General features: G+C 40.4%; 1 protein-coding gene across 5 annotated transcripts in view; it reads left to right on the top strand.

Moving 5' to 3' along the window:
* Positions 1 to 25,964, top strand: part of CTNNA3 (catenin alpha 3) — a 1,028,503-nt gene that overhangs the window by 552,242 nt on the left and 450,297 nt on the right. For all 5 annotated transcript variants that reach the window (XM_089780114.1, XM_089780115.1, XM_089780112.1 and 2 more), the window contains 2 exons: positions 12,999 to 13,079; positions 23,230 to 23,382. In XM_089780114.1, the coding sequence (XP_089636240.1) occupies positions 12,999 to 13,079; positions 23,230 to 23,382 (234 nt within the window). The remainder of the gene's footprint in view (positions 1 to 12,998; positions 13,080 to 23,229; positions 23,383 to 25,964) is intronic.

Genomic DNA, 25,964 nt, shown 5'->3' with positions numbered 1-25,964 from the left:
CAATGGGGATTCTTCTGTTTTCTTAAAAAAAAAAAAACTACACAATGATGCTTTCTGTTACAGCAGAAAATATCTTTAGAATTGTTACCAGGCCATTGAATTCTTGGCTAGAAGAAGACTTATGGTAACTTGGCACTGGACATTTTTGCCTGTCTACAATTCCATCAGTTTATTGATAAAAATCTCAGTCTGTATGGGAAGCAGTTTCTTGCTAAGTCATATTACAAACTGTAATATTATAATGTTGTGTTTTAATTTTTCCCCGCTCTGGTTCCTCCCACCCATAAACATATAGGGTGCGTCTAGACTGGCAAGATTTTGCGCAAAAGTAGTCACTTTTGCACAAAAACTTGCCAGCTGTCTACACTGGCCGCTTGAATTTGCGCAAGAGCACTGACTTTGTAATGTACAAAATCAGTGCTTCTTGCACAAATACTTTCCCACTCCCGCTCAGGGAAAAGGCCTCTTGTGCAAGAATACTTGCTCAAGAGGGCCAGTATAGACAGGCACCTTAATTTTTTGCGCAAGGAAGCCCAATGGGTAAAATGGCAAAACCGCGTCTAGATTGGCACAGATGCTTTTGCGTAAAAGCACTTTTTGCACAAAAGCATCTGTGCCAATCTAGATGCTCTTTTGTGGAAATACTTTTAACGGAAAAACTTTTCCATTAAAAGTATTTCTGCAAAATCATGCCAGTCTAGACATAGCCAAAGTCTTAAAGTGACTTATATGATAATTCATCACATGAGAATTTTATCCTGCTGTTTTTAGGATGAGCTTTCTTCCAACTAACTGCCTATTTTACTGCTGCGAAAGTGCCAAAATTATTTTCGTGAATGGCAGGTATTCAATTAAAAACTTCTGTACTCAGAAGTTAGAAATTTGCTTTTAATTAAAGCCAATAACTATGTTTCACTCTGCTTGGTTTTAGTTTAATAATACAGATATTTTATAATATTTTATTATTATGTTTCTCTTCTTAACATCACTGGGTAAACACTGTAGCTTGTCCCTCAAATAAATTTACAATACAAATGGAAAATATTATTGCCCTTTATGGTTCCTTGATGAGGCATAAAGTCTATCTTAACTTTTTCAAATAAGTTATTGTGGCTTCAGTTTTTACATTCGAAATATTCAGCAATACTTTTCTTCTCTTTGCTATAGAGCATGGAAAAAAATTGTGGAGGACTTACTTTCTGTGAAAGGCTAATGGCATATTAGGATGCATTAAGAGGAGCATTGCCAGCAGATCCAGAGATGTCATTATTCCCCTTTATTCGGCTTTGGTGAGGCCACATCTGGAGTATTGTGTCCAGTTCTGGGCCCCCCACTACAAAAAGGATGCAGAAGCATTGGAGAGGGTCCAGCGGAGGGCAACCAAAATGATTAGGGGGCTGGAGCATATGACCTACGAGGAGAGGCTGAGGGACTTGGGTCTGTTTAGTCTGCAGAAGCGAAGAGTGAGGGGGGATTTGATAGCAGCCTTCAACTTCCTGAAGGGAGGTTCCAAAGAGGATGGAGAGAGGCTGTTCTCAGTAGTGACAGATGGCAGAACAAGGAGCAATGGTCTCAAGTTGTGGTGGGAGAGGTCCAGATTGGATATTAGGAAAAACTAATTTACTAGAAGGGTAGTGAAGCATTGGAATGGGTTACCTAGGGAAGTAGTGGAGTCTCCATCCCTAGAGGTATTTAAGTCTCGGCTTGACAAAGCCCTGGCCGGGTTGATTTAGATGGGATTGGTCCTGCCTAGAGCGGGGGGCTGGACTTGACGACCTTCTGAGGTCTCTTCCAGTTCTATCATTCTATGATAAGGGGATGGTTGGATGAAATAACATGATCTTGGTATCTAATTGACCATTCATTATCAGTTGGAAATAGGTCAATGGAGGGATGATAGGAGTTGCTATAGGGAACTTTCTGGGTGTCTGGCTGGTGAGTCTTGCCCACATGCTCAGGGTTTAGCTGATCGCCATATTTGGGGTCGGGAAGGAATTTTCCTCCAGGGTAGATTGGCAGAGGCCCTGGAGGTTTTTCGCCTTCCTCTGTAGCATTGGGCACAGATCACAGCTGAAGGACTCTCTGCATGTTGGGGCCTTCAAAGTATTTGAATGCTTCAATATCTTTGATATAGGTGAGAGGATTATTCTAAGAGGGGTGGTTGAGATTCTGTGGCCTGCATTATGCAGGGGGTCAGACTAGATGATCATAATGGTCCCTTCTGACCTTAAAGTCTATGAATCTATGAATCTATGAAATCCCTATTTAAGTAATGTTGATTCTGATGCTTCAGAATCTGCCTGAAATAGTCCAGACAATATAGAAGTGAGAGGGGACAGGATGAGAGAAAGAATATTTCTCATTATATATTTTCACTGATTGCTTTAGTTTGAGAATTTCATTTTTATTTCTTATTTCTGGTGTATAAAGAAGCCTTCACATTAACTATTTTTCATGTATATTTTTCTTCTGTTTTCTCTATGTGAAAGAGTCCTTATTTGTTCAATTGGGCTTGAGTTTCCTCTTCATGGCCTCCCTCTGTGTATGAATACACTCACCAGTTCTTCTCCAAAATTAATTGCCTTTCAAAGTCTTTCTTGATCAGGTCTGCCTTTTTTTTTAATGTTTTTATTAAGCTTTGTTAGTTAGGCCATAGTCTGCATTATAATGGATAAAATGAGGGAGTTTGATTTACATATCATTAATTCCCCTCTTGCTGCAGCAATGTTAATAAAATTAAATAAGAAAATAATTAAAGGATACTTTCAGATTAGTTTAATTTTGCATGCTTTTAGCGTACAAAAATGAACATTTTTGTGAAAGCATCCTAGAGGAAAAAAGAAGTTACATTTGGAGCTTTCTTAGCACTTACTAAAAAGGATTAGGCTGCTGAGAGACCCAAATCCTGAAAAAATTACACATGTTAATAACTATGCTTCTGAGTCTCAGAGGGGTAGCTGTATTAATCTGTAACTTTAAAAACAGTGAATGGTCCTGTAGCACCTTAGAGACTTACAAAAAATATATAGATTTTTCAAGAGCTTTCACAGGTACAACCCACTTCTGCAGATGAATGGAGCTAGGAGTCCAGGGGTACAAATATGAACAGAAAAAGAGGGGAGAAGGGGAGGGAAAAAGGGGGGAAAACTATTACAGTGACACTGCTAATGAGGCTAATACAGTGGGCTGTAAGTGCTCGATACTTAGCTTTTGATGTCATTTGGGTGTTTAATATAATGGCCCATCCAAGAAATGTCTTTGTTCAATCTCTGGGTAAATGGGTCAAATATTCATATGCTTCTGAATCCTCCCAATGAGATTAATGGGATTAGCTGTGAAGTCACTCAAGTGCATAGTTTTTTTCTGGGTTTGGTACCAGAGATTGTTTTACATTTGTTTAATTTTTGTATGTTTGTTCCCTTTTTAACTAAAACAAGTGTGGGAAAAGCAACCAGAAAATTCTAAATAGTCTGAAAGACATTTTTCATTGGATTTGCACCTGATCTGAAGACCACATAAGTGGTGGGTACCCTGTCCATGCAGTTCAATGGGCTTTGGATTAGGCACTGCTTCTACTTCCTAGTTCTCATGTTCCTAGACTCAAATTTCTAATTAAAAAACCCCCAAAGATGAAAATGACTTTAAAATAACAGCTCTAGCCTTTTGTTAGAAATCACCAAGAAGAGAAAAAGGAGATGAGTTCCAGTTTACTTGTTTAGTTTTGCAGTTCACATTTATCAAGAGAGACCTGGTTCTAATGTCATGGCTATAGAAGCTCTGTAACATTGTGAGAGATAAGACAGGCAGTCTAAAAGGGCAAAATGGTGTGGTCCTTGTTCCTGCATCTACAATGAAAAAACTCTATTACTGCAGGGAGGCTTTGCAGAGTTATGTGAAAGGAAAATGGTTCCTAAATGGGTGTAAATAATGAATGAAAATCATTTCACATTCCTTTAATTTTGCTTGTGTGTCAAGGAAGAGGGTTTAGAAAAGGCTTTTTTCTTCCATTGGGACACAGAAATGAAATTGAGGAATTACTCAGCTGAAAACAAGACAAAAAAGATTACAAGGGAAAATGGACACTGAAGGAGACTCTGTCTTTCTTCTTTGACTAGAATCAAGTGAAGGAGCCAGCAGGAGGTGGATGGTGGACTTGGCTAGTGAAGAGCTGTAGGAGACAGTCTGGAGGAGTCTCATATTAAATGAAAAGCCCTGCAGCAAAAGTAGGGCCTCAGAGGGGAACAGAAGGGGGATAACGTAGGAAGCCTCATTATCCATGTGCAATGCCAATATTACCACACTACTGCCACTAGACACTTAAATTTTGCTTTCAAATGTCTTTTTTGTACACATGGAGCAGGACAGGCCATCTGAGCAGAGAGCAAGTAACATTAGTTACACGGGGTTTCATTCCATGTAGTGAAAGGATACCAGTTCATTAAGAAAAGGTATCTGAGGGAAGGAAGGTATCCTCATGGAAACGGCTGCTCTGAGAACTCATTTGGACACTAATCAGCAAATAGCATGGGAGAAACATTTGCACAGTGGGCAGCAGAACACCATCATTTCTAAACCGGGGAGGAGGGCAGAGACGGGAAAAGTGAACACAGCAATAGATCCCAGATCGTGCACAACAGCAGACATACTGTTCAGTGACAAACTGTATTATCCTTTACCAGCTGCACTTGCCGTCCCCTGTTGTGTTGTAAAATGTGTTATAAATGAAGTTACAGTAGTTGATAATGCTATTGACATTACCATGGAGCTTGGCTGTGACAGTAGGCACAGCTTGGAGCAAGAGGTGCTGTGTGAACTGTTTCAGGACAGGAGTAGCCCTGAGAGGCAGCATGACTCACTTCTGAGTCACTATTCTTTTCCTGTGTCCTCCTTGCTCTTACAGGCTAGTAATTTGTTCCTGGCTTATTTCAGCAGCCAGCTCTGGAAGACATGAGATGGGCATGATAGGAAGTGGCAGTGTAGAAATGATATGATGATTGGTTTTGTTGGGAAGCACTACCCTGTCCTCCTCACTCATCATTTACTTTTCCTGTTGCCCCCATGTGCGTTTCCTCAGGAGTATCCCTCCTGTGCTCTTTGTTTGCCTTGATTGGGGATGCTCACTGCACACCTCCTAACCCTACTTGGGGCTTCATATGGCTCCTCCCAGCCCCAGTACTGCTGACGTTTTACTGAGGCTTCTTCTAAGTCCCCAGCTGCTTCCTTCTAACCTCCCATCCTGCATTATACTCTTCCCATCTGAAAGCTTTCACTAGGGGTCCCTTACTTTCCTCACCACTTCTGTTGCTCCAAACTTGGACAAAATTGGGGAAGTTCAGAGGAAAACAAGAAAAAAAAAATAAGGTTCAGAAAACCTGATCTTTGAAGAAAGGATAAAAATAAGGCCAAGTTTACCCTTAAGAAAATAAGGCTGAGGGGAACCTGATAAAATGTCCACTGAGAGTAGGACAAGAAGTGCTCTGCTTAATTTTTTAGCAAGGATCATTTAGGTTAGATATTAGAAAGTTTTTTCTAACTATAAGGATAATTGTGTAATAGAACAAGTTACCAAGAAAGGCTGTGGAATTCATGTCACTGGAGAGATTTAACAACAATTTAGTTTAGATGAACTCTGGTCAGGAAGGACTTGATCTTGCATAAGTGTGAGGGAATAGACTAGACAACTACTCGAGGTCTCTTCCTGCCCTATATTTCTATGAAAAGTCTGTGAAGTCAAGGACATATCTAAGGAAATATCAGAATGAATACTGCACATACAACATCAGTTTGCTGCTCTTGTATACATGCATTATAATACTACCTTTAATTAAATTATCCAATTATTTACATGGGACCCCTGGTTCATTTAGTGCCCCAGAAGCATCTCCTGTGGAGATTGTATAGTCAAGGATTCTGTTGCCTCTTCAAAGATTTGTAGTAAATGAAGCAGGAAAGATGAAAAAAATGGTCTCATGGATAGAGCAATTGAATGTTCCTGAGGAGTCTGGGACTTTATCCCTACCTTTGCAATCTAATTTTGATGTGATGTTGGGCAAGTGATTTACACTAAGCTTTTTCACAGAAGTCAGTTCTGCATGTAATTAAAGGCTGTATTACAGTGCACATGCACGAGGTGGGTGAATTCAAGTTGCCTGTGCAATGTTCATTCTGGCATTTTGTAATGAGCTCTTGACATTACACCCTTTCCATTTTTAAATGTGTATTTCTTTCCATTTTATGATTTAGTTGACTGATTAGCGCAATCTTAACTGACACTAAAGGAAGTTTCCTTCTTTTTGAGTTTCTTTATATCTTTATAATTTCTAGGGTACATCTAGACTACATCCCTCTGTCGGCAGAGGGATATAAATGAAGAGCTTTGAAAGTGCAAATGAAGCTGAGATTTAAATATCCCATGCTTCATTTGAATAATCACGTAATGGCGCTATTTAAAAAAAGTGCTATTTTGAAATTGAAACCGCAGTCTAGATATGGTTCTTTCATAAGAAGAACAGAAGAATGGCCGTACTGAGTCAGACCAAAGGTCCATCTAGTCCAGTAGCCTGTCTGCCAACAGTGGCCAGCACTAGGTGCCCCAGAGAGGGTGGACCAAAGACAATGATCAGGCGATTTGTCTCCTGCCATCCTTCTCCAGCCTCTGACAAACAGAGTCCAGGGACACCATTTCTATCCCCTGGCTAATAGCCTTTTATGGACCTAACCTCCATGAAATTATCTAGCTTCTCTTTAAACTCTGTTATAGTCCTAGCCTTCACAGCCTCCTCTGGCAAGGAGTTCCACAGGTTGACTACACGCTGTGTAAAGAAGAACTTTCTTTTATTAGTTTTAAACCTGCTACCCATTAATTTCATTTGGTGTCCTCTAGTTCTTCTGTTATAGGAACTAATAAATAACTTTTCTTTATCCGCCCTCTCCACACCACTCATGATTTTATATACCTCTATCATCCCCCCTCAGTCTCCTCTTTTCTAAACTAAAATGTCCCAATCGCTTTAACCTCTCTTCATATGGGACCCGTTCCAAACCCCTAATCATTTTAGTTGCCCTTTTCTGAACCCTTTCCAAGGCCAAAATATCTTTTTTTGAGGTGAGGAGACCACATCTGTGCACAGTATTCAAGATGTGGGCGTTCCATAGTTTTATACAGGGGAAGTAAGGTATTCTGTGTCTTATTTTCTATCCCTTTCTTAATAATTCCTAGCATCCTATTTGCCTTTTTGACCGCCGCTGCACACTGCGTGGAAGTTTTCAGAGAACTATCCACGATAACTCCAAGATCTCTTTCCTGATTCGTCATAGCCAAATTAGCCCCCATCATACTGTGCATATAGTTGGGATTATTTTTCCCGATGTGCATTACTTTATACTTATCCACATTAAATTTCATTTGCCATTTTGTTGCCCAATCACTCAGTTTGGAGAGATCTTTTTCGAGTCCCTCACAGTCTGCTTCTGTCTTGATTATCCTAAACAGTTTGGTATCATCTGCAAACTTTACCACCTCAATGCTTACCCGTTTCTCCAGATCATTTATGAATAAGTTGAAAAGGATTGGTCCCAGGACTGACCCTTGGGGGACACCACTAGTTACCCCTCTCCATTCTGAAAATTTACCATTTATTCCTACCCTTTGTTTCCTGTCTTTTAACCAGTTCTCAATCCAAGAAAGGACCTCACTGCTATACAGCCAAAATGCTTCTGAAATAAATGTAGTCAAACTGTACTAATTCTGGGTCACTGAGAACGAAAATGATGCTTAAAATTGTTGATTGGCTCTAGTTTTCAAGATATGCTAATGGGTCAGTATATACGACCCTTAACTTGCGAATGGCAGAGGATAAGTGAGTTATAAAGGGAAGGGATCTCAGAAATTACTAAAATACATCTTTGACTGGATCTATGAATAAATCTATGACTGGGTTTGGACAGAACTTACTTTTTAGGCAAAAAAAATGAATGATGCAATCTGAAGCTGGTATTGCTAGAAGTCATGGATGATGCAATCATAACGAAGCTTACATCACTCTGCTGAACAAATTGCCCTATATCAGCTCTAGAAATCATACAGTGTCATGCTCTCTTAATTGTCAGTGTTTGATTTTGCAAAGGGACACATTTCTGTTTAGCCAAAGTGAGCAGAGATGCCTCGTTCTTGTGTGAACAGTACAGATAACTTCTGCTATGTTTGTGGTGAAGTGACTTTTGCATCACAAAAGCGCAGTATAACCACTATGGTTAAGAAAGCCTATCACCTTTATTTTGGCTGCAAAATTGGAGATCAGGACAAAAGGTGGGCCCCACACATATGCTGCAACACTTGTGCAACAAATCTTTGCCAGTGGTTGAACAGGAAAAGGAAATCTATGCCAAATCTATGATTTGGAGAGAGCCAACAGATCATACCAGCAATTGTTACTTCTGCATGGTGCCTCCAGTTGGGAAAGGTGTGTCGAAGAAAAAGTGGACTGTGCATTATCCAAACATTCCATCAGCTATACGCCCAGTACCCCACAGAGAAGGACTGCCATTTCCTGATGCACCAGACTCATTCTCACTTGAGTCAGACGAGGAAGAGGAAGAGGATAAAACTTCTGGTCCTGAACCATCAATGTCACAGGACCCACAATTTCTCCCATCCTCCTCCTCTGAACCATACCTCATAACACCAGGTGAACTGAATGATCTTGTCAGGGATTTGGAACTACCCAAGAGTAAGGCAGAGCTGTTGGGCTCCAGACTACAGCAGTGGAACCTACTGGCAGGTGATGTTAGGATTTCCATGTTCCGTGACCGTCAAAAGGATCTTGTCCCATTCTTCTTCAAGGAAGGTGACCATGTAGCCTGCAATAACATCGATGGTGTGATGGCAGCCCTGAACATTGTTCATGATCCAGATGAGCGGAGACTGTTCATTGATTCATTGAAGAGGAGTCTTAAAGCTGTTTTGCTACATAATGGCAATGTTTTGCCATCAATTCCAGTTGATCATGCAGTCTATATGAAGGAAACCTATGACAACATGAAAACTTTTGAGGTGCATAAACTATGACCAACATCAGTGGCAGCTTTGTGGCGATTTGAAGGTTGTTGCTCTCTTGCTTGGTCTGCAGACTAGATACACAAAGTACTGCTGTTTTCTCTGCGAATGGGATAGTCGTGCAAGAGATTCCCACTACATCGAGATAGATTGGCCACTCCGACAGTCATTGGAGCCTGGGAGGAAAAGTGTTCAGTATCCACCACTTGTTGAATCAAGGAAGATTTTGTTACCACCCTTACACATCAAGCTGGGTCTGATGAAGAACTTTGTCAAGGCCATGGACAAAACACAAGCAGCTTTCAAGTACCTCCTTGGAAAATTTCCAAGGTTAAGTGAAGCTAAGATAAAGGAAGGTGTCTTTGTTGGTCCTCAGATTTGTGAACTTCTTTGAGATGATGCATGTGACCATGCACTGCGACGGCATGGAAAGCCTTCCAGTTAGTGGCAATACATTTTCTCGGAAACAATAAGGCAGACAACTACAGGTTGTTGGTAGAAAACCTCCTCAAGGCATACAAAAGCCTTGGTTGTAACATGTCACTAAAGATACATTTTTTGCACTCTCATCTAGATTTTTTTCCACCGAACTGCGGAGCAGTGAGCGACAAGCACTGCGAGCAATTTCACCAGGACATTGCAACAATGGAGAAATGCTATCAGGGCAAATGGAGCCCATCAATGCTTGCAGACTATTGCTGGAAAGTGACAAGAGATGCTCCATTTAATGAATACAAGAGACAAGCCAAGAAGCGCCGAGTAGACACTGAATAGGACTAAATTATGTACATAATAGTTTTTTGCCTTTTGTTTCATAATAAATTTTATTTATATAACCCTTTTGCTGATTTTTAATGTGTTACATAAACAGGACAGGTGAAATATTATCATGTAAAGCAACCATAAACACATGAAAAGACCTAGGTTTACAATTTATGATTAAAACTCTACTATCTACACAATATACATAGACGTAAAATGTAAAAACTTAAATATCTTGGAAACAGTAGCCAATCAGTTGTTTTAATTGTCATATTTGAATTCAGCACATCACAATACATAATAAATAGCACATTTTATCTCTGAAGCAGACGACTTCTAAAAAATTGTACACCAGTGCCTTCCCTCTTATCCCATTGCCATGTAATTTACACAAGAGTCCTTGGTGAGGGACCTTGTCAAAGGCTTTCTGAAAATACTATATTTACTGGATCCTCCTTGTCTGCATGTTTGTTAACCCCTTCAAAGAACTCTAATAGATTAGTAAGACATGATTTCCCTTTACAGAAACCATGTTGACTTTTGTCCAACAAAGTATGTTCTTCTACATGCGTCACAATTTTATTCTTTACTATTGTTTCGACTAATTTGCCCAGTACTGAAGTTAGACTTACCAGTCTGTAATTGCCAGGATTGCCTCTAGAGCTCTTTTTAAATATTGGTATCACGTTGGCTACCTTCCAGTAATTAGGTATGGAAGCTGATTTAAAGGATAGGTTACAAACCACAGATAATAGTTCAGCAATTTCCCATTTGAGTTATTTTAGAACCCTTGGATGAATGCCATCCGGTCCCGGAGATTTGTTAACATTAAGTTTTTCTATTTGTTCCAAAACCTCCTCTAATGACACTTCAATCCGGGACAGTTCCTCAGATTCATCACCCACAAAGGACAGTGCAGATTTGGGAATCTCCCTAACGTCCACAGCCGTGACAGGGCGCTTTTTCAAAAGATCCTGTAAACCTCATTCATTCAAAAAAAATGAGCATAACCATTCATGTAACCTCTATAAAGATAATCAGAGCCTACTTTTTATAGGGAAGGTGAAAAGTAATTTATGTAGAACTATCTTTGTTTACCAGACACTGGGCATTGACAGTAACTGGTAGGCATTCACAGACAAATGACTTCGTTTAGATTTACTATGTTTTATGCCATCCCTTCAATGTGGGAAGATATTTAGCTGCAGCTATACTGGACAACTAGGTGATCTTAGGGGCCAGTTTACATCATTAGTCACCATCTCTGATGTTACATCCTACTGGAAAAGTTCAGCAATCCCAATATTTGACATTGATTCTGTCTCTTTAGAAAAATCACCTCTGAATATAAATCTTTAAAGGATGTGTTGAAGTGCTATTGCACCCTATTGCTGGCAAATGCATAGATATATGATGAACTAAATACCATTCAAAATGTTTTTATTGGTTCTTTTAAACTAGAAGTTGGGAAAGGATTAATTTTGCTGTCAGGACTGATTGTGGCATTGCTAAATGCAGTAGAAGAATCATTATTTCCTTTGGTACTTACATGGGCATTGCTATTAATATCAAGACACATTGCTTTTATGACATTTTAGCTACCTTTGATCATTCACTCTTTGCAGTAGCTGGAAATAATGAAAAATGTCCATGTCAGTCCTAATATAGATTATTTACTGGAAAGAGGAAAGAATTATTCCCTTCAATCAGTGGAGAATATGACAGTTATTTCAAGGCATTTGTTATACCCAGTGACAACATTTAAAATAGTAGGACTTGATCCTAATAGGCTTCCCTAAAAACAGATCAACTTTAAACATTGCACTTTTTTCTATTGGCATAGTTTCTTTTGTAATAGAAAATCCATTTATTTATATTTGCATGCACTGTTGGAATATTATACACAGAGGTTTATGTACACGTATAATGTTGTTATATAACTATTTCTGTAGGTATCATGCACAGGTGTTATAAAACTGTTTCCTACAATGTTTTAAAGTGAGATAGAGTTTTAATTGGATCCAATGTGCTAATGGTATATTTCAAATGCTGTGGTCCAGAACCTTGGCTCGTGTACATTGATGCAGCTCTACTGACATCAGTCAGAAGCTGTCTCTGAATCTTGAAATATTACACATATTATAGGAAGCCTGTATTAATGATGTTTTAAGCAACCAAGTAGGGAAAATATAGAGGTGTCTTTTGGACTAGAGCAATAAAATTTTGGTTGGTAAACTATGTCAAATTGCATTCGAGAAATTTCATAACAATACTTGCAGCCCTCACATACTGTATGTATTATCTTAAATATATAATATGACAGAATTATTAGACACTGTAAACTAGGAATATAATTATATAGAATAAGTGTTGGCAAAAATGGAAAAATATCAACTATTAATTTCAAATGTTTCAAATTTCAAATAACCCAACAACTTTGCACTAGCAGAAATAGTTTAAAGAAAAAAATGAGAATACTGCTATACTAAAAGTGCAAAGCTGAAACATAAAGTACCCTCTAAAGTATCTCAAGGCTTTTTTCCCATATATTCTATGCTCCAATGATTTTTTCATTATGTGCTGTCAGATGAAAGGCATTTCTAATTTGCACAGATTATAAGAATTGAATTTGCAGTGTACATCTTTTACATTTAATAACTCACTAGTGCAGTTCTATAGAATTATTAAAAATACCGTAGATTACAGTAACTTAAAAGCTATCAACCTTTCAAACTTCTTGCAAAGATTTGGGTTTTACATAGGTGTGGTAATAATGAAGTGGACATTCAGTGCAGTGCTTCTAATGTACTGTGGAATGTATCCCAACATTGAAAAAGCAATAGTACAACAATTCAGAGTATGAAATACATGATGTTTGTGTAATCATTTCCCCATGTACTATAAGCAAAGTGTATATTCATAATATTGAATTCAATATGACTCTTCAGCTGTTGATGCTTGAAAATGCAAATTGGTGATTTACACACATGCAAACACATATCTGTTTAGCAAAACATTTAAGCTCTGGCTTCATTCTCTTTGACCTTAATGGGATTTAAAAACATACTTAGTTATCTAAGTGCTTAGGTGCCTTGCTGGGTTGGGGACAGAGAAATAGATTAAAACATGTAAATAGTCATTGTATACATAACAGTTTTGTTTTCTATAATGTTTGTTTCAGGCTGACAAGAAAGAAAAGAGTAATGCCTTGAATATCGCAATAGATAGCATGTGCAAGAAGACAAGAGACCTTCGCAAACAGGTAAAGAACTTGGGGACAAAATCATGGAAAAACAGAAAAACAGATTTATCTATATTTATTTCCTGCTTTTGATATGATTATAATTTTAAAAAGAGAGGAATTCTCATCCAGAGCAGATTTAATATTACAAATCTGTAAGTCCGTAAAGATCCAACATTATGAATAAGGTTCATAAAGAATGGATCTGTGTGTGTATGTATGCACAGAATTTTTTTCAGAAAGTTACTTACCGTGGCATTTGGAAATTTAGAGTAGTTTTATGCATTTTTTTTCAAGCTTGATGAAATTTCACAAACATTCATAAAATCATAGCACTGGATGGAAACTCGAGAGATCACTAAGTCCTGTCCCCCGCACTTCTCGCATGACTAACATTTAGATCATCCTTGACAGGTGTTGTCTAACCTGCTTTTACAAATCTCCAATGACAGAGATTCCACAGCCTCCCTAAGCAATTTATTTCACTGGTTAACCACTTTGACAATCAGGATGTTTGTCCAATCTAAACTTGCATTGCTGCAAATTGAGCCCATTGCTTCATGTCCTATCATCAGAGGATACGGACAATTTTTCTCCCTCCTCCTTTTAAAAATCTTTTAGGTACTTGAAAACTGCTATCATGTCCCCTCTCAGTTTTCTCTTTACCAGACTAAGCAAACCCAGTTCTTTCAGTCTTCCCTCATAGCTCATGTTTTCTAGACTTTTAATCATTTTTGTTGCTCTTCTCTGGACCTTCTCCAATTTCTGCACATTTTTCCTGAAATGTGGCAAATAGAACTGGACACAGTGCTCCAATTGACACCTAATCATCACAGAGTAGAGCGGAAGAATGACTTCTCTTGTCTTGCTTCCAACATGCCTGTTAATACATCCCAGAATGATACTTGCCTTTTTTTTTTTGCAACAGTGGAGGAATAAGACTTGAATTGGAAGCCATGAAATCCTAAGTTTGGGTTCTGTCTGTACCAATATGTCTTTAATCATTTCCTGCATAGCACTTTACACACATTAATTATGCTTTACAATACTCCTATGAAGTGGATAAAATAATTAATCTGTGTGGCTTTCATAAGGAGATTCAGTCTCTAGGGGTATGTCTACACTACCCCGCTAGTTCAAACTAGCGGGGGTAATGTATAGTCATCCGCAGTTGCAAATGAAGCCCGGGATTTGAATTTCCCGGGCTTCATTTGCATGAAGCTGGCCGGCGCCATTTTTAAATGCCGGCTAGTTCGGACCCCGTGCCGCGCGGCTACACGCGGCACGGACTAGCTAGTTCGGATTAGGCTTCTAATCCGAACTAGCTGTACACCACATTCCACGAGGCCTACAGCTAGTTCGGATTAGAAGCCTAATCCGAACTAGCTAGTCCATGCCGCGTGTAGCCGCGCAGCACGGGGTCCGAACTAGCCGGCATTTAAAAATGGTGCCGGCCGGCTTCATGCAAATGAATCCCGGGAAATTCAAATCCCGGGCTTCATTTGCAACTGCGGATGACTACATTACCCCCGCTAGTTCGAACTAGCGGGGTAGTGTAGACATAACCTAGTAGACCAAATGAAATATGGAATTAGGACTTCTCCAGTAGCTGTTTTTTGGTCTACATGGCTCAACTGGCAAGATCAGGGCCATAGTGTTTTCCGTCCCATGAGTAATGGAATGTTTTACAGCTTCTAACACTTTGGTGATTCAATTTCACCAAAAATTTCTGGACACAGTGAATTTATGTTTGAATCTAGCTTTAATGAGTGATAAGTGATGTAGACATAGCACATGTATCCACCACGGACATAGGTCTAGTCATGAGCCAGCTAGTAGGACATCACGAACCACAAGCCCACCAGCAAATTCAATGAAAAACAAAATAGGGAAGATGGATGCAAAAGTGGATAGCTCTCATTTTGAAATCGTATATTCCATTCATTTAAATATTTCATGAGATTTTATTTATCATTCCACTAGAAGATGTACCTGGTGTTGCTTGGGTCCTTCTGGGCAGGCAATAGGCATTGTGAGGGGTTCAGGCATCAGAGCAAAGGTTGAGGGGTTCAGGCATCAGAGCAAATACTCAGGGCTGGTAGTAGAGGGTGCACAAATCAAGGTTGGGGGCCCTCATGTCAGAGGACTGGGAAATGTAGCAAGTCTCAGGGCAGGGCGCTGGGTATATGGAGGGTTCAGGGCAGGGGGTGGAGATGCAGGAGTCAGGGCAGGGAGCAAGGAGATGGAGGTGTTCAGAACACAGGGCAGGATTCAGGGCGGGGGGTGGTGGTAGTGGTGGTTAGGCCAGGAGACTCAGGTCAGGGGATTGGGAGGTTTGGGACTCTTCTGGGGATGGGCTCTTTGAGGAGGTTTAGGCTGCAGTGTCCACTAGCCTCTAGCTCCTTTGGGGTGGGGGGACAGGAGTGCAGTACCTAGTCGACAGCTCCTCTTGGGAGTGCCAGGGCTTCAGTGCCCAACCCAGACTTGGTTGTTCTTCTTTGGGGGGGGGGTAAGTGGGTTGTTGTACAGCCTGGTATCAGTGGTGCTTCTCGGGGTGGGGGGGATGCTAGCTCTGGCAGTGTTCTTTGGAGGGAGAAGGTGTTGCACGGCGTGGGCCCAGACCCTGTGGTGCTTCTCAGGAAGGGAAGTGGGCTAAGCAGGCTGGACTTGGTCCAGCTTGTCTGGGGTGGGCAGACTGGGGCTCTGCTACCTAGCACCACCCTGCAGCATCTCCAGGGTGGCAGGGCTCCTGGCTGGTAGGGCCGTGGTGAGGCTACCTCCCCTCCCAACTGGCACTATGGCTGAGGACCAGGGGGGAGGGATATTTTAGAGGCAGGGGAGCCACATGCCAGTGGACAGCAACATGGAGAACCCTGGCCCCAGGTGGCCACTCTCTTGCTAGTGCGGCTGTCCCTGTGGTCACTGTGCAATGTATCTGCCTCTCTTGTCAGCCCCCTCCCTTTCTATGTGATGGAAAACAATTGAATTAGTGTATCTCCCATTGTCCTGGCACAATCAAACCCCAACCTTCCTTTAAGTTATAATAAGAAGACGCTGCATGCCAAATTTGGTAGTCCTAGCTCTCACCATTTTGGAGGAGTTCTGGAACAAATGGACTCACAGACAGATGGACTCATGAACAGACAGACAGATGCACAAACTTTCTAAAATATATATAGCTAGATCTACATGGTGCCATATATAGTAGTTACTTATGTGCAGCATGCCGGAGATCAGTGCTTCCCCTCACCAGCAGGACTGTTTACATTTTAAGGAAGGGATGATGGCAGACTCATTCCAATGTCTGCTGCTCTGTATCTTGACATATTGCCGGTGTTAATATTCACATCCTAACTCTGCCATTATACTTGTGGTTGATCTGTTGTGCTTTGCACAGATGTTTTGCCTGTGGTTATTGTTTAGTTATTTTCTGGAAGGGTTCTTAGGGCTGATGTTACCATGTGTGTCCCCTTCTCCTACTCACTGATAGCTTTTTTCCCCACACATTGCAGGTTTCATTGCCAATGTCCCTTTGAAACAGGGAAAAGAGAGTCTCTCGCTAATAATTATCAGGCCTTGTGCCAATGTTGCATTTGAGAAAGCAGTTTTCCAGTCTAATCACAGCATTGATTCAAATAGCATCTCACACACACACCCCTCCCTCCTTCTTTCCTTCTGAAGACAGTATAATAACAGATTTTAAAAATGTTCTTCTCCGTAGGTTTATTTTGCCTCCTGTGACATTCCAGTAATCAAATCCAAATCCTTTGTAATGTTTGGCAAAGCTCTGACTGCCCTGTGGGTCCTGCACTTCTGGCAGACAGTAGTTGCCTCAATGGCTTTCTGTCTCTCTCCACACAGCCTCTTCTTTTTGTGGAGGCAAGGGTCACAGCCCTCCGAGGCATATTCATCATAGGCTAGTTCACAGTTTGGTATGAAAACCCCACTCTAGTCTAGTCTCCCTTCTCAGGAGCAGAGTCTATAGTGGGGCAGGAGGAGGGGGGAACCCAGGCACACCCACTAGTCCAGGTGTCCTGGCCCAGAATCATAGAATACTAAAACAGGAAAGGACCTCAAGAGGTCATCAAATTTAGTCCCCTGCCCTCACGGAAGGATCATACACCATCTACATCATCCCTGATAGATGTCTATCCAACCTGCTCTTGAATATCTCCATTGATGGAAATTCCACAAGCCTCCTAGGCAATTTATTCCAGTGTTCAACCACCCTGACAGTTAGGAACTTTTTCCTAATGTCCAACCTAAACCTCCCTTGCTACAATTTAAGCCCATTGCTTCTTGTCCTATCCTCAGAGACAAAGTAGATCAATTTTTCTCCTTCCTCCTTGTAACACTCTTTTAGATACCTGAAAACTGCTATCATGTCCCCTTTATCATGTCGAAAAAAGGGGTGTGTGTAGACTGCAGGGTTTTCTGAAAAAAGTGTGTAGACTGCTGCCATGTTCTTTCAAAAGTAAATTGAAAGAATGCAGACTTTATTTGACTCCGGAAAACCTCCTTTGACAAGGAAGAATGCCTTTTTTCGAAAGTGCTCTTTTGAAAAAAGGCACTATGTAATGCAAACTGTGCTTTTTCAAAAGAGAGCACCCAGATTGCCTGGGTGCTCTCTTTTGAAAAAACAGCTTGCTTTTTTAAAAGTACTGGTTGTAGTCTAGATGCTCTTTTTCAAAAGAGGCTTTTTCAAAAGTACCTTTCAAAAAAGCCTCTTCAAAAGAGGTTTGCTGCCTAGCTGTAATGGTTATTGAGATAGTTATTCACCCGCTGTATAGTAGCCCCATTTCACTAATTTAGGTTGTATTTCACTAATTTATTGATAAGAAGGTCATGCAAGACCATATTAAATGTTTTACTAAAGTCTAGGTATAACACATTTACCACTTCCCCCTCATCTACAAGACTCATTATCCTATCAAATAAAGCTATCAGATTGGTTTGACAAGATTTGTTCTTTACAAATCTATGCTAGCTATTACCGATCACCTTAGCGTCCAGATGTTTGTGGATGCATTCCTTAATTATTTGCTCAAAGCCAGCTGGCTCTCAGCCAAGGCTATAGAGGACCATAAGGCAGCAGCAACAGAATTTCTTTTACTCCCAGTCTGGCAGTATTTTCCCTGCACCACTTCTTGGAACGATCCCTCCCAATACTTTTCCTCTGATAACTGCTCCTCTACAGCATTCTGCCTTGTTCATGGTCCTCAGCTCACACCCACAGTTCACCTTCTCACTCACATCTTGGGCTTCTGCCCTCCCTGCAGGGTGGCCTTATAAACAAGCTCTCCCAGGCCTTAATGGGCTGCAGGTGCTCTGATTAACCTGCTGCTTCAGGCAAGCATTAATTGGTCTCAGGTACCTGCCTGATGCTGCTGCACTAGACTCAGCCCTCTTTACTCTGGGAATAGAAAACTGCTCACCCAGAACCCTGCATATCTGCCCTCTGTTAGTGTGAGGCAACCAGCTGGTCTGGATCTGTCATAGAGTGGAAAGCCTTACACCTTAAATGGCCATAAAAATCTAACCCAAAGTCACCTTTTCTCTGCCTCCTATTTATGGCACCTGTAACATCTTTCCTTTTCACTGTATAATATTATAATACATTTACTGTCCCAATAACAAGCATCACCATGATTGTGTCTGCTCTTCTTTGTCTGTATGTGTCCTTTCTGTCGGTAGTATGGTTTCTGCCTTATAGGGTGCGAGAGTTAGAAAGAGACACCTTAACCCTGTCATGATTATGAGGGTTAGCCAGCAGCCTGGGGATTAAGGGGTTAACTACACCTAGCCAGGTGGAGTGACCAATAAGAATGTAGGTGGGACTTTTCAAACTGGGACAAAGGAATTTGGGTTTTTTTCTCTTCTCCCTTTTGTCTCTCAGAGAGTTCTCTACAGAGAGGGACAAGCATGTCTCTCTCTCTCCAAGACACCATGTCATGGCTCCTTCCCCACTCTGGCATGATAAATGCAGAAGTGGGGGCCAGCAAGTGTACCCCAAAGCCTTATCTACCAGGCTTTGGTATAAAACTTCCCCCCAAGATCTTAAAAAACCTAGATCTTGGGAATAAAACTTCCGCTGCCACCACCCAAATGTTGATAAAGAAATCAGGGGAAAGATCATTTGGGAAATCTTACCCCTAAAATAAAAATCAAGGCACACAATTAACCACTGCCAGGTTAATAAAAAGAAAAGAAAGAACTTTTATTATTACAATAATATTCCTGTTGCAACCATAATGACTAGATAGGGAGGTAACAAAATATACTCATGGAGAAACTCCATGGGCCTAGAACTTAGTTACAAAGAAAAGCCAAAACATCTTTTACACAGTGCCAGATCTCAGATCCCATACCCAGTCCTTAAAACAATAAAACCTAACTACCTAAACTTTACCCTACTTACAGAAAATGAAGAATGGTGTCTTGGAGAGAGAGAGACATGCTTGTCCCTCTCTGTAGAGAACTCTCTGAGAGACAAAAGGGAGAAGAGAAAAAAACCCAAATTCCTTTGTCCCAGTTTGAAAAGTCCCACCTGCATTCTTATTGGTCACTCCACCTGGCTAGGTGTAGTTAACCCCTTAATCCCCAGGCTGTTGGCTAACCCTCATAATCATGACAAACCCATTGAAAAAAATTGCTTGCTATGATCATATTGAAGAGACATTTATACTAATTTAAACACCACAAAATAATTTTTTGGACTTTGCCTTTTGGTCTTTTTGCCCTCTTTTCTCTTCAGCTTTTTATCCCTTGTTTTTCATGATTTTGTTTCCTTTCTGTCTATGGTGCTATAAGAATTCTCTTTATAAAAGCTAAGTACCATATATAACTCGCAAAAAGAAAATCAGCAACAATAGTTGAGAGCTTTTTATATACCACAATATATCACATGGCAGTGGCTGTATTTCAGGACAGAGAATTTTTCAGAACCCAAGTATTGCAAGAACTAAAACCTCCATATATGAAAGATTAATTAAACTAATCAACCAATAAGCAGCTAAAGAGAAGAGTTCTGCAACATGAGATTAAAATAAGCTCTTGATTAGAAAACTGGGTTTAACTTTTGGATTCTGCAGATATGTGATACATTGGTGGAGTTGTTCCTAAAATGAAACTTTTGTACTGGTGCAGGGTTCTGTGCTATGGAGGACTGGAGCCTTAGTAGTAGTATGGCATTTATGGTGTTCTTGTACAGCATTGCATGATAGCATGAAGAGTTCACCTATTAAAATATTATCTGACAAGCTCTGAAAGGCCTGCTCCTACAATGCTGAAATCAGTGGGAGATTTGTGTTTTACTTGGTAAGTGCAAAAGACTTGATAAGTGCAAAAATCAAGCTCTCCTGAATACGTTAGTAAAATGTGAGAGAAATTTGAGCACTCCACAGGTTTTAAGATGATATGCTTGATTTGGCTGTTACCTGATCCAAAACAAATCTGTCAGAGGAAATGAAACAGCATCCATGTATATGATGCTGCTGTGGCTTTTCAGTATTAGTATTTGGCAAGTTCAGGACCTCTTTCTTCATAAGGAAAATAATAAAGTAGATTGGTGTGTATTTAATTGAAATAGTAATGGCTTAGATCCTATTCCTAAAAGGCATGCAGACATGTTTAATGTTAAAGAGATGAGTAGATCCACTGAACTTCAATGGCACTATCCACATGCATAAAATCAAGCATGTATGTTTGTAGGATAGGGGTGTTTATATATTTTGCTCTTGCTGTTGAAACTTATTCCCCCTTTCTGAGTTAATAAACTGGAGAATAAACAAATGTAGTTGTTGAATGTACTAATGGAGATGCTAATAAAGATTGATCCTCTCTAGTTCAGGACCCTCTGGACCTGACCAACGCTGAATCAGAGAATTTGCCAAACCATAGTAGGTCAATATTGTCTAGCAGCAGTACCAACACTCGTACTGTTTACTGTGCTCTTAGAAGTCATTTAGGAATAAATTAGAGTTAAATAATAGCACAGAATACTGAGCGCTGGAACTGGTGGCTGTAAACAAACTTCATGGGACTGCAGGAAACTTGGCCATGCTCATGATAAGTGGACCTCTGGCTAACTAAAATCATGCCGGATCACAGATGTGGCTGGGCCAGAAAGTGCTGGACTAGAGAGGTTCAACCTGTATTGCATTGTGATCTGATAAGCTGGACTCCTATAGGTATATTGACACTGAACTCCAAGGCTACCTCTACACTACACACTGCTTGTGGTGGGATGTATTGTGTAACTACAGGTCCAGCTGAAAAGTAGGCTGCATCCATGCTATGACGGAGAAAATTTTCAGATTCTCCCTGCTAACAATTCATTCTGGGAAAAGCCACTAGAACCCTGGAATTGGCTGAGCTCTCTCACTTCCAGACTCTTTTCAAGTAGCAGGAGAGGGCTCTGGCAGTGTGGAGAGGGTGTAGGGTGACCTGATGTTCTGGCAGTACAGGTTAGACCTCCCTGGTCTGGCACCCTCGGAACCTCACTACTCCAGGATGAGGAATTTTTACAGACCACAGGAAGTAATTTCTGCCCCCCCTGCTGTCTGCCCTCCCATCTTGCCCCCCACACTGGGCTTCCTGGATCCTCCTCCCATAGCCCAGCTGAGATGCACACTGGTTCCCTCCCCCGCCCCCCCCCCCATCTAAGCCCCACAGTCCAGGGAAGCCACGAGCTACACCATCTCCACATAGTGCCATGTTCCTGGCCCTTCCACCCCGCAGAATGCACTGAGACTGTCTGATCCTGAAACGTATGTGGTCCTTCTACACCATGGATGTTGCTGAACGAGTGAGCATTTTATATAGGTGCAACCTCTAGCGGAATCTTTATTCAGAAATTGTCTTGCAAGTACAATATTTCTCTGTTGCTAGCTCTGTTGGTATATATGCTCCCCCAAATAGAGGAAGAGTAACATCAGAATGACTTCATTTTTTCATATCTGCCTAACCGTAGGCGTGCTTACTCACTCTGAGGTTTTTCACATAGGGACATTGGAACTAAAATGCTATATAAAAACATTTCCTTTTGCAGCAAATCAATTAGTGCCTTTTCACTTCAATATTAGTTTTAAGATGCTTTTTCTTTTCTGCTGCAATCAGTGTGTTTTATATTACTATCAGCATCTTTTATATGTACTGATAAAAAGAGGTTAGAAGAAATAAGTGCATATTTTGCACTGGGAAACATAGTACAACTGATAATGTTAATTATATTCCATGTATTGCTTTGATTTGTGTACTTCCTAGAGTCTATTATATGATTACAATGAACTCATTTAGCTTTAGAACCTAGAAAATATCCTCTGAGTAATTTCCCAACCATCAGTTATAAGATTATGTGAAATCTAATTTAAGAGAACTAATTTGTATTGGAATGCTACTTGTTTAATAATTTAAGATGGAAGTTCAAGAACAATTAATGCAAATAGAGAAAATTGGACACCAGACTTATTTATCATTCTCCTTGCTGTATTAATATATTGTCAGATGTTATCAGGGATCTCAATGGTATAATTACCATGCCATATACAATTTAGCTAATCAAAATGTATTGTTGCTCCTGAAACAAGGTAGAAAACATTTGGCTAATTTTGCAGTTATGAAAATACATGATGTTGAAGATGCTGAGTATAAATGAGTCTGAACATCATTGTACGAATGTGCTCTTTGAGAAATAAAATATCTTCATTTTTTGAAGTCTGATCTTTAAGTGAAAATATAAAGGACACAAGAACAGATTTATTTTACTGATTTATTTATCAGTTGGACCCAATTTAGCAGTCCATTTCTAGTCAATGAAGCATTAAGTACATGTTTAGTTTCCATTGACTTTAATGGGACTCAAGCACATGCATAAATGCTTGTTGAAATGGGACCATAATACTCTGTGTATGTTAAATAATATGTTTTATAATAAAATTATCCCTAAATATTAAAATATACAAGTATGATTGAAGTAAATAAACTGTAGCTCCAATAATTTCCATTTATATACTGCCCATTTTATCGGATACAAAGAAATGTATAGACGTACTAGTAATTTATAGTTCAGATTTCAATTACTATATATTGATCTTATTCAATTATAATTGTTTTTATAATTACTGTAGTGGTCTGTAATACAGTATATAATACAATCTGCTTTATTTTTCAGCTTCGGAAAGCTATTATAGATCATGTCTCGGACTCTTTCTTGGATACTACTATTCCACTTCTGGTTCTCACTGAAGCTTCTAAAAATGGAAGAGAAAAGGAAATAAAGGAATATGCTGCTATATTTCAAGAACACACCAATAGGCTTTTGGAGGTAGGTTTCATGGATCTGCAGCTGGACTGAATGCAAGTGATAAGTGAGCTCATACTGCACTACATTTTTCTATCTGATTTGATAACATAATTACTCAGTGAGTCAGCAAAATGCATCTGTGGCTAAATTCAGTAACAATATATGTTTTCTTTGTTTACATGCTGCACAGTGGTGCTTGTGCTCTGCAGCTTGTGTAAAGAGTATTTTGTTCACTGGGTTGCTGCAGGAATGGCTTGTGCACAACGCCTGTTTATGTGGTCCCCTACACATTTTTTTAAATTTTCATCAGTTTTCAAATTCTTGTTTAAAACTTTGCATTCTCACATACACACATGTGCCTTCCTGCAAAACCCAACCCGTACATCATTTATTTTCCTTTTTCTTCAAATGTAGATTTATTTAAAAATAATCAGTGCCAAAATCCTAACTTTCGTACATGGTACCAGGGAAAATTATTGGCAAAAATTACAACTTCTCTGATTCCAACATGTCTTTAATTTTGAGTATTAAAAAAATCCAAGTTCCTTCTTCGCATGTTTGCTCATGTCCCTTCCATGCTAGATGTGTGCACACACCATGTTCAATAGCTGCTGGAGATTTTTCTTTTAGTACTGTCAATAGGACTGGCTGAAATGCCCCTTAGAGCTGAGTAGGTATGTGCTGGTATGAGGGGCACAGATTTCTCTGCACTTTCTCAGTTCCTTCTTATGAGCTGACACAGTTGCTTCGACTGATCCTGCTTGTTGTTTGAAGTTATCTTTTTCAGAGACTTGGACTTTGCATAGTAGTTAGTGTATATAGTTCTTGGCTAGTGTTAGTGTATATTTTGTGAATACTGGCCCCTGTCATTGTGGGACTTTCAACCACGGGTTGGGCATGCTCTGGACTCTGAACTTCAAGCCATGCACCTCCTGTGGCAAGCCCATCCCTGTTACAGACCTGGAACCTAGCGGTGCCTCTACACAGCACAGTTATTTCAAAATAACTGATGTTATTTTGAAATAACAATGTGAGCATCTAAACAGCAGTTCCGTTATTTTGAAATATTTTCAAAATAACGAACGTCTTATCTGACTTCTATAAACCTCATTCCATGAGGAATAACACATGTGGACACTCCACTGCTGCTATTTCAAAATAGCTCCTCCCCAGTGCCATTCAAAGTAATCCTGGGGCTCTAAATCAAGCTCGCGTGTCTGCATTAGGGAAGCCTGCCTTGGATAATAACTTCCCTATAGTTAGATGTTCTATTTCGAAATAAGCTATTTCAGGGGAAAAAATTCTTATTTCAAAGTAAGTGTGCTGTGTAGATGTACCCTATCCTGGGGAAACTCTCTTTAAAAAGAAGCATCAGATTTGCAGGAGCTTCAGACTGCACACTCAAAAAAATAGAAACATGTTTGTGAAGGCCTTACTCGTGAAAGCAGCTCTCAGACGTTTGAGTTGAGCATCTGAGAGCATCTCTGAATTGGTGCCAAGCACTTTGGCTTCTGTGCAAAATGTTCCACTGACACTGTGCTCCTCACAGCATGGTTCTTCATCCTTCATGCCAAGGAAGAAACAAAAAAATAGAATCTCAAGAGAGGGTACTTTCTGGTTCAGAAAAGGATCAAGTGGGGATTGGCTGGCATAGCGAGACCCATACCAGACTATTCATCCTCCCAAGAGCCACTGTTGGCTTTGGCAAGTCCACCTTAAGCACTGAATTTGGTCCAGGCCTCACCTCTGAGTTCTGGAAGCTGGCCCCTTCAACTCCAGAGGCTTTTCAGGACATGATGTCCTTAATAATTCCCTCATCCCCATAGCTCTTTAGCTTGCTAAGGCTACCAGCGAGAGACGGGATCGAGGAGTGAACTACATCATGGTACTAACTATAGGAAACTTTCCATGGTCCCATTGCAAAGGTCTCTGACCCATTGTCAGTAACAGCTCCCCAGCATCACCTGGAGGCAGATGTTAGTAGTGTGTCAACATGCGTTCCAAGGGAAGCAGCTTTTCAGAATCTAAGCTGGACTCTTTCATCCTCCTGAAGAAGTAGCAAGTTACTGGATGGCAGTATTAGCTCCGCAAGTGGTGCTTGGCCACCAACCCACTGACTGCTGCCGAGGCAGTAATAGAAACTGTTGGGATTTCCCCTGGTACCAGGGCCACCTTCCTGCTTCTCCGACTTAATGGTGTCTGAGAGATGAGCCACTGTTTTGTCCCATCCAGCACTGGACCCTGACTCCAATAGCAAGTTCAGTAACCTTGGTTTCAAATGCATCAAACTTGGGCTGGAGAGCCCATCTTGACAATCTTGGGATTCAGGGTGACTGGTGTTAGGAAGAATTTTTCTTGCATACAAATGTCTGGTAACTTAGGTCAATAGGCTTGGCTTGCTAGGTTTTTCTTCTGCAGATTTCAGGTAAAGCAGTACACATCCTAATGGACAATCTGGCTTCAGTGTTTTACATCAACAAGCAGGGAAGAGCTTGATCTTCAGTCTTGGACCAAGGGACACTCTGACTGTGGGACTCCTGCATGAAACTCACCATTCAACTTGGGTCATCAAATCTCCTGAAAGCCCAGACTGCACTGTTGGG

Source organism: Pelodiscus sinensis, chromosome 8 (assembly GCF_052426305.1).
Source record: "Pelodiscus sinensis isolate ZL-2025 chromosome 8, ASM5242630v1, whole genome shotgun sequence".
In the NCBI taxonomy this organism is placed as follows: domain Eukaryota; kingdom Metazoa; phylum Chordata; order Testudines; family Trionychidae; genus Pelodiscus; species Pelodiscus sinensis.
This window is presented reverse-complemented; position numbering and strand designations above follow the sequence as displayed.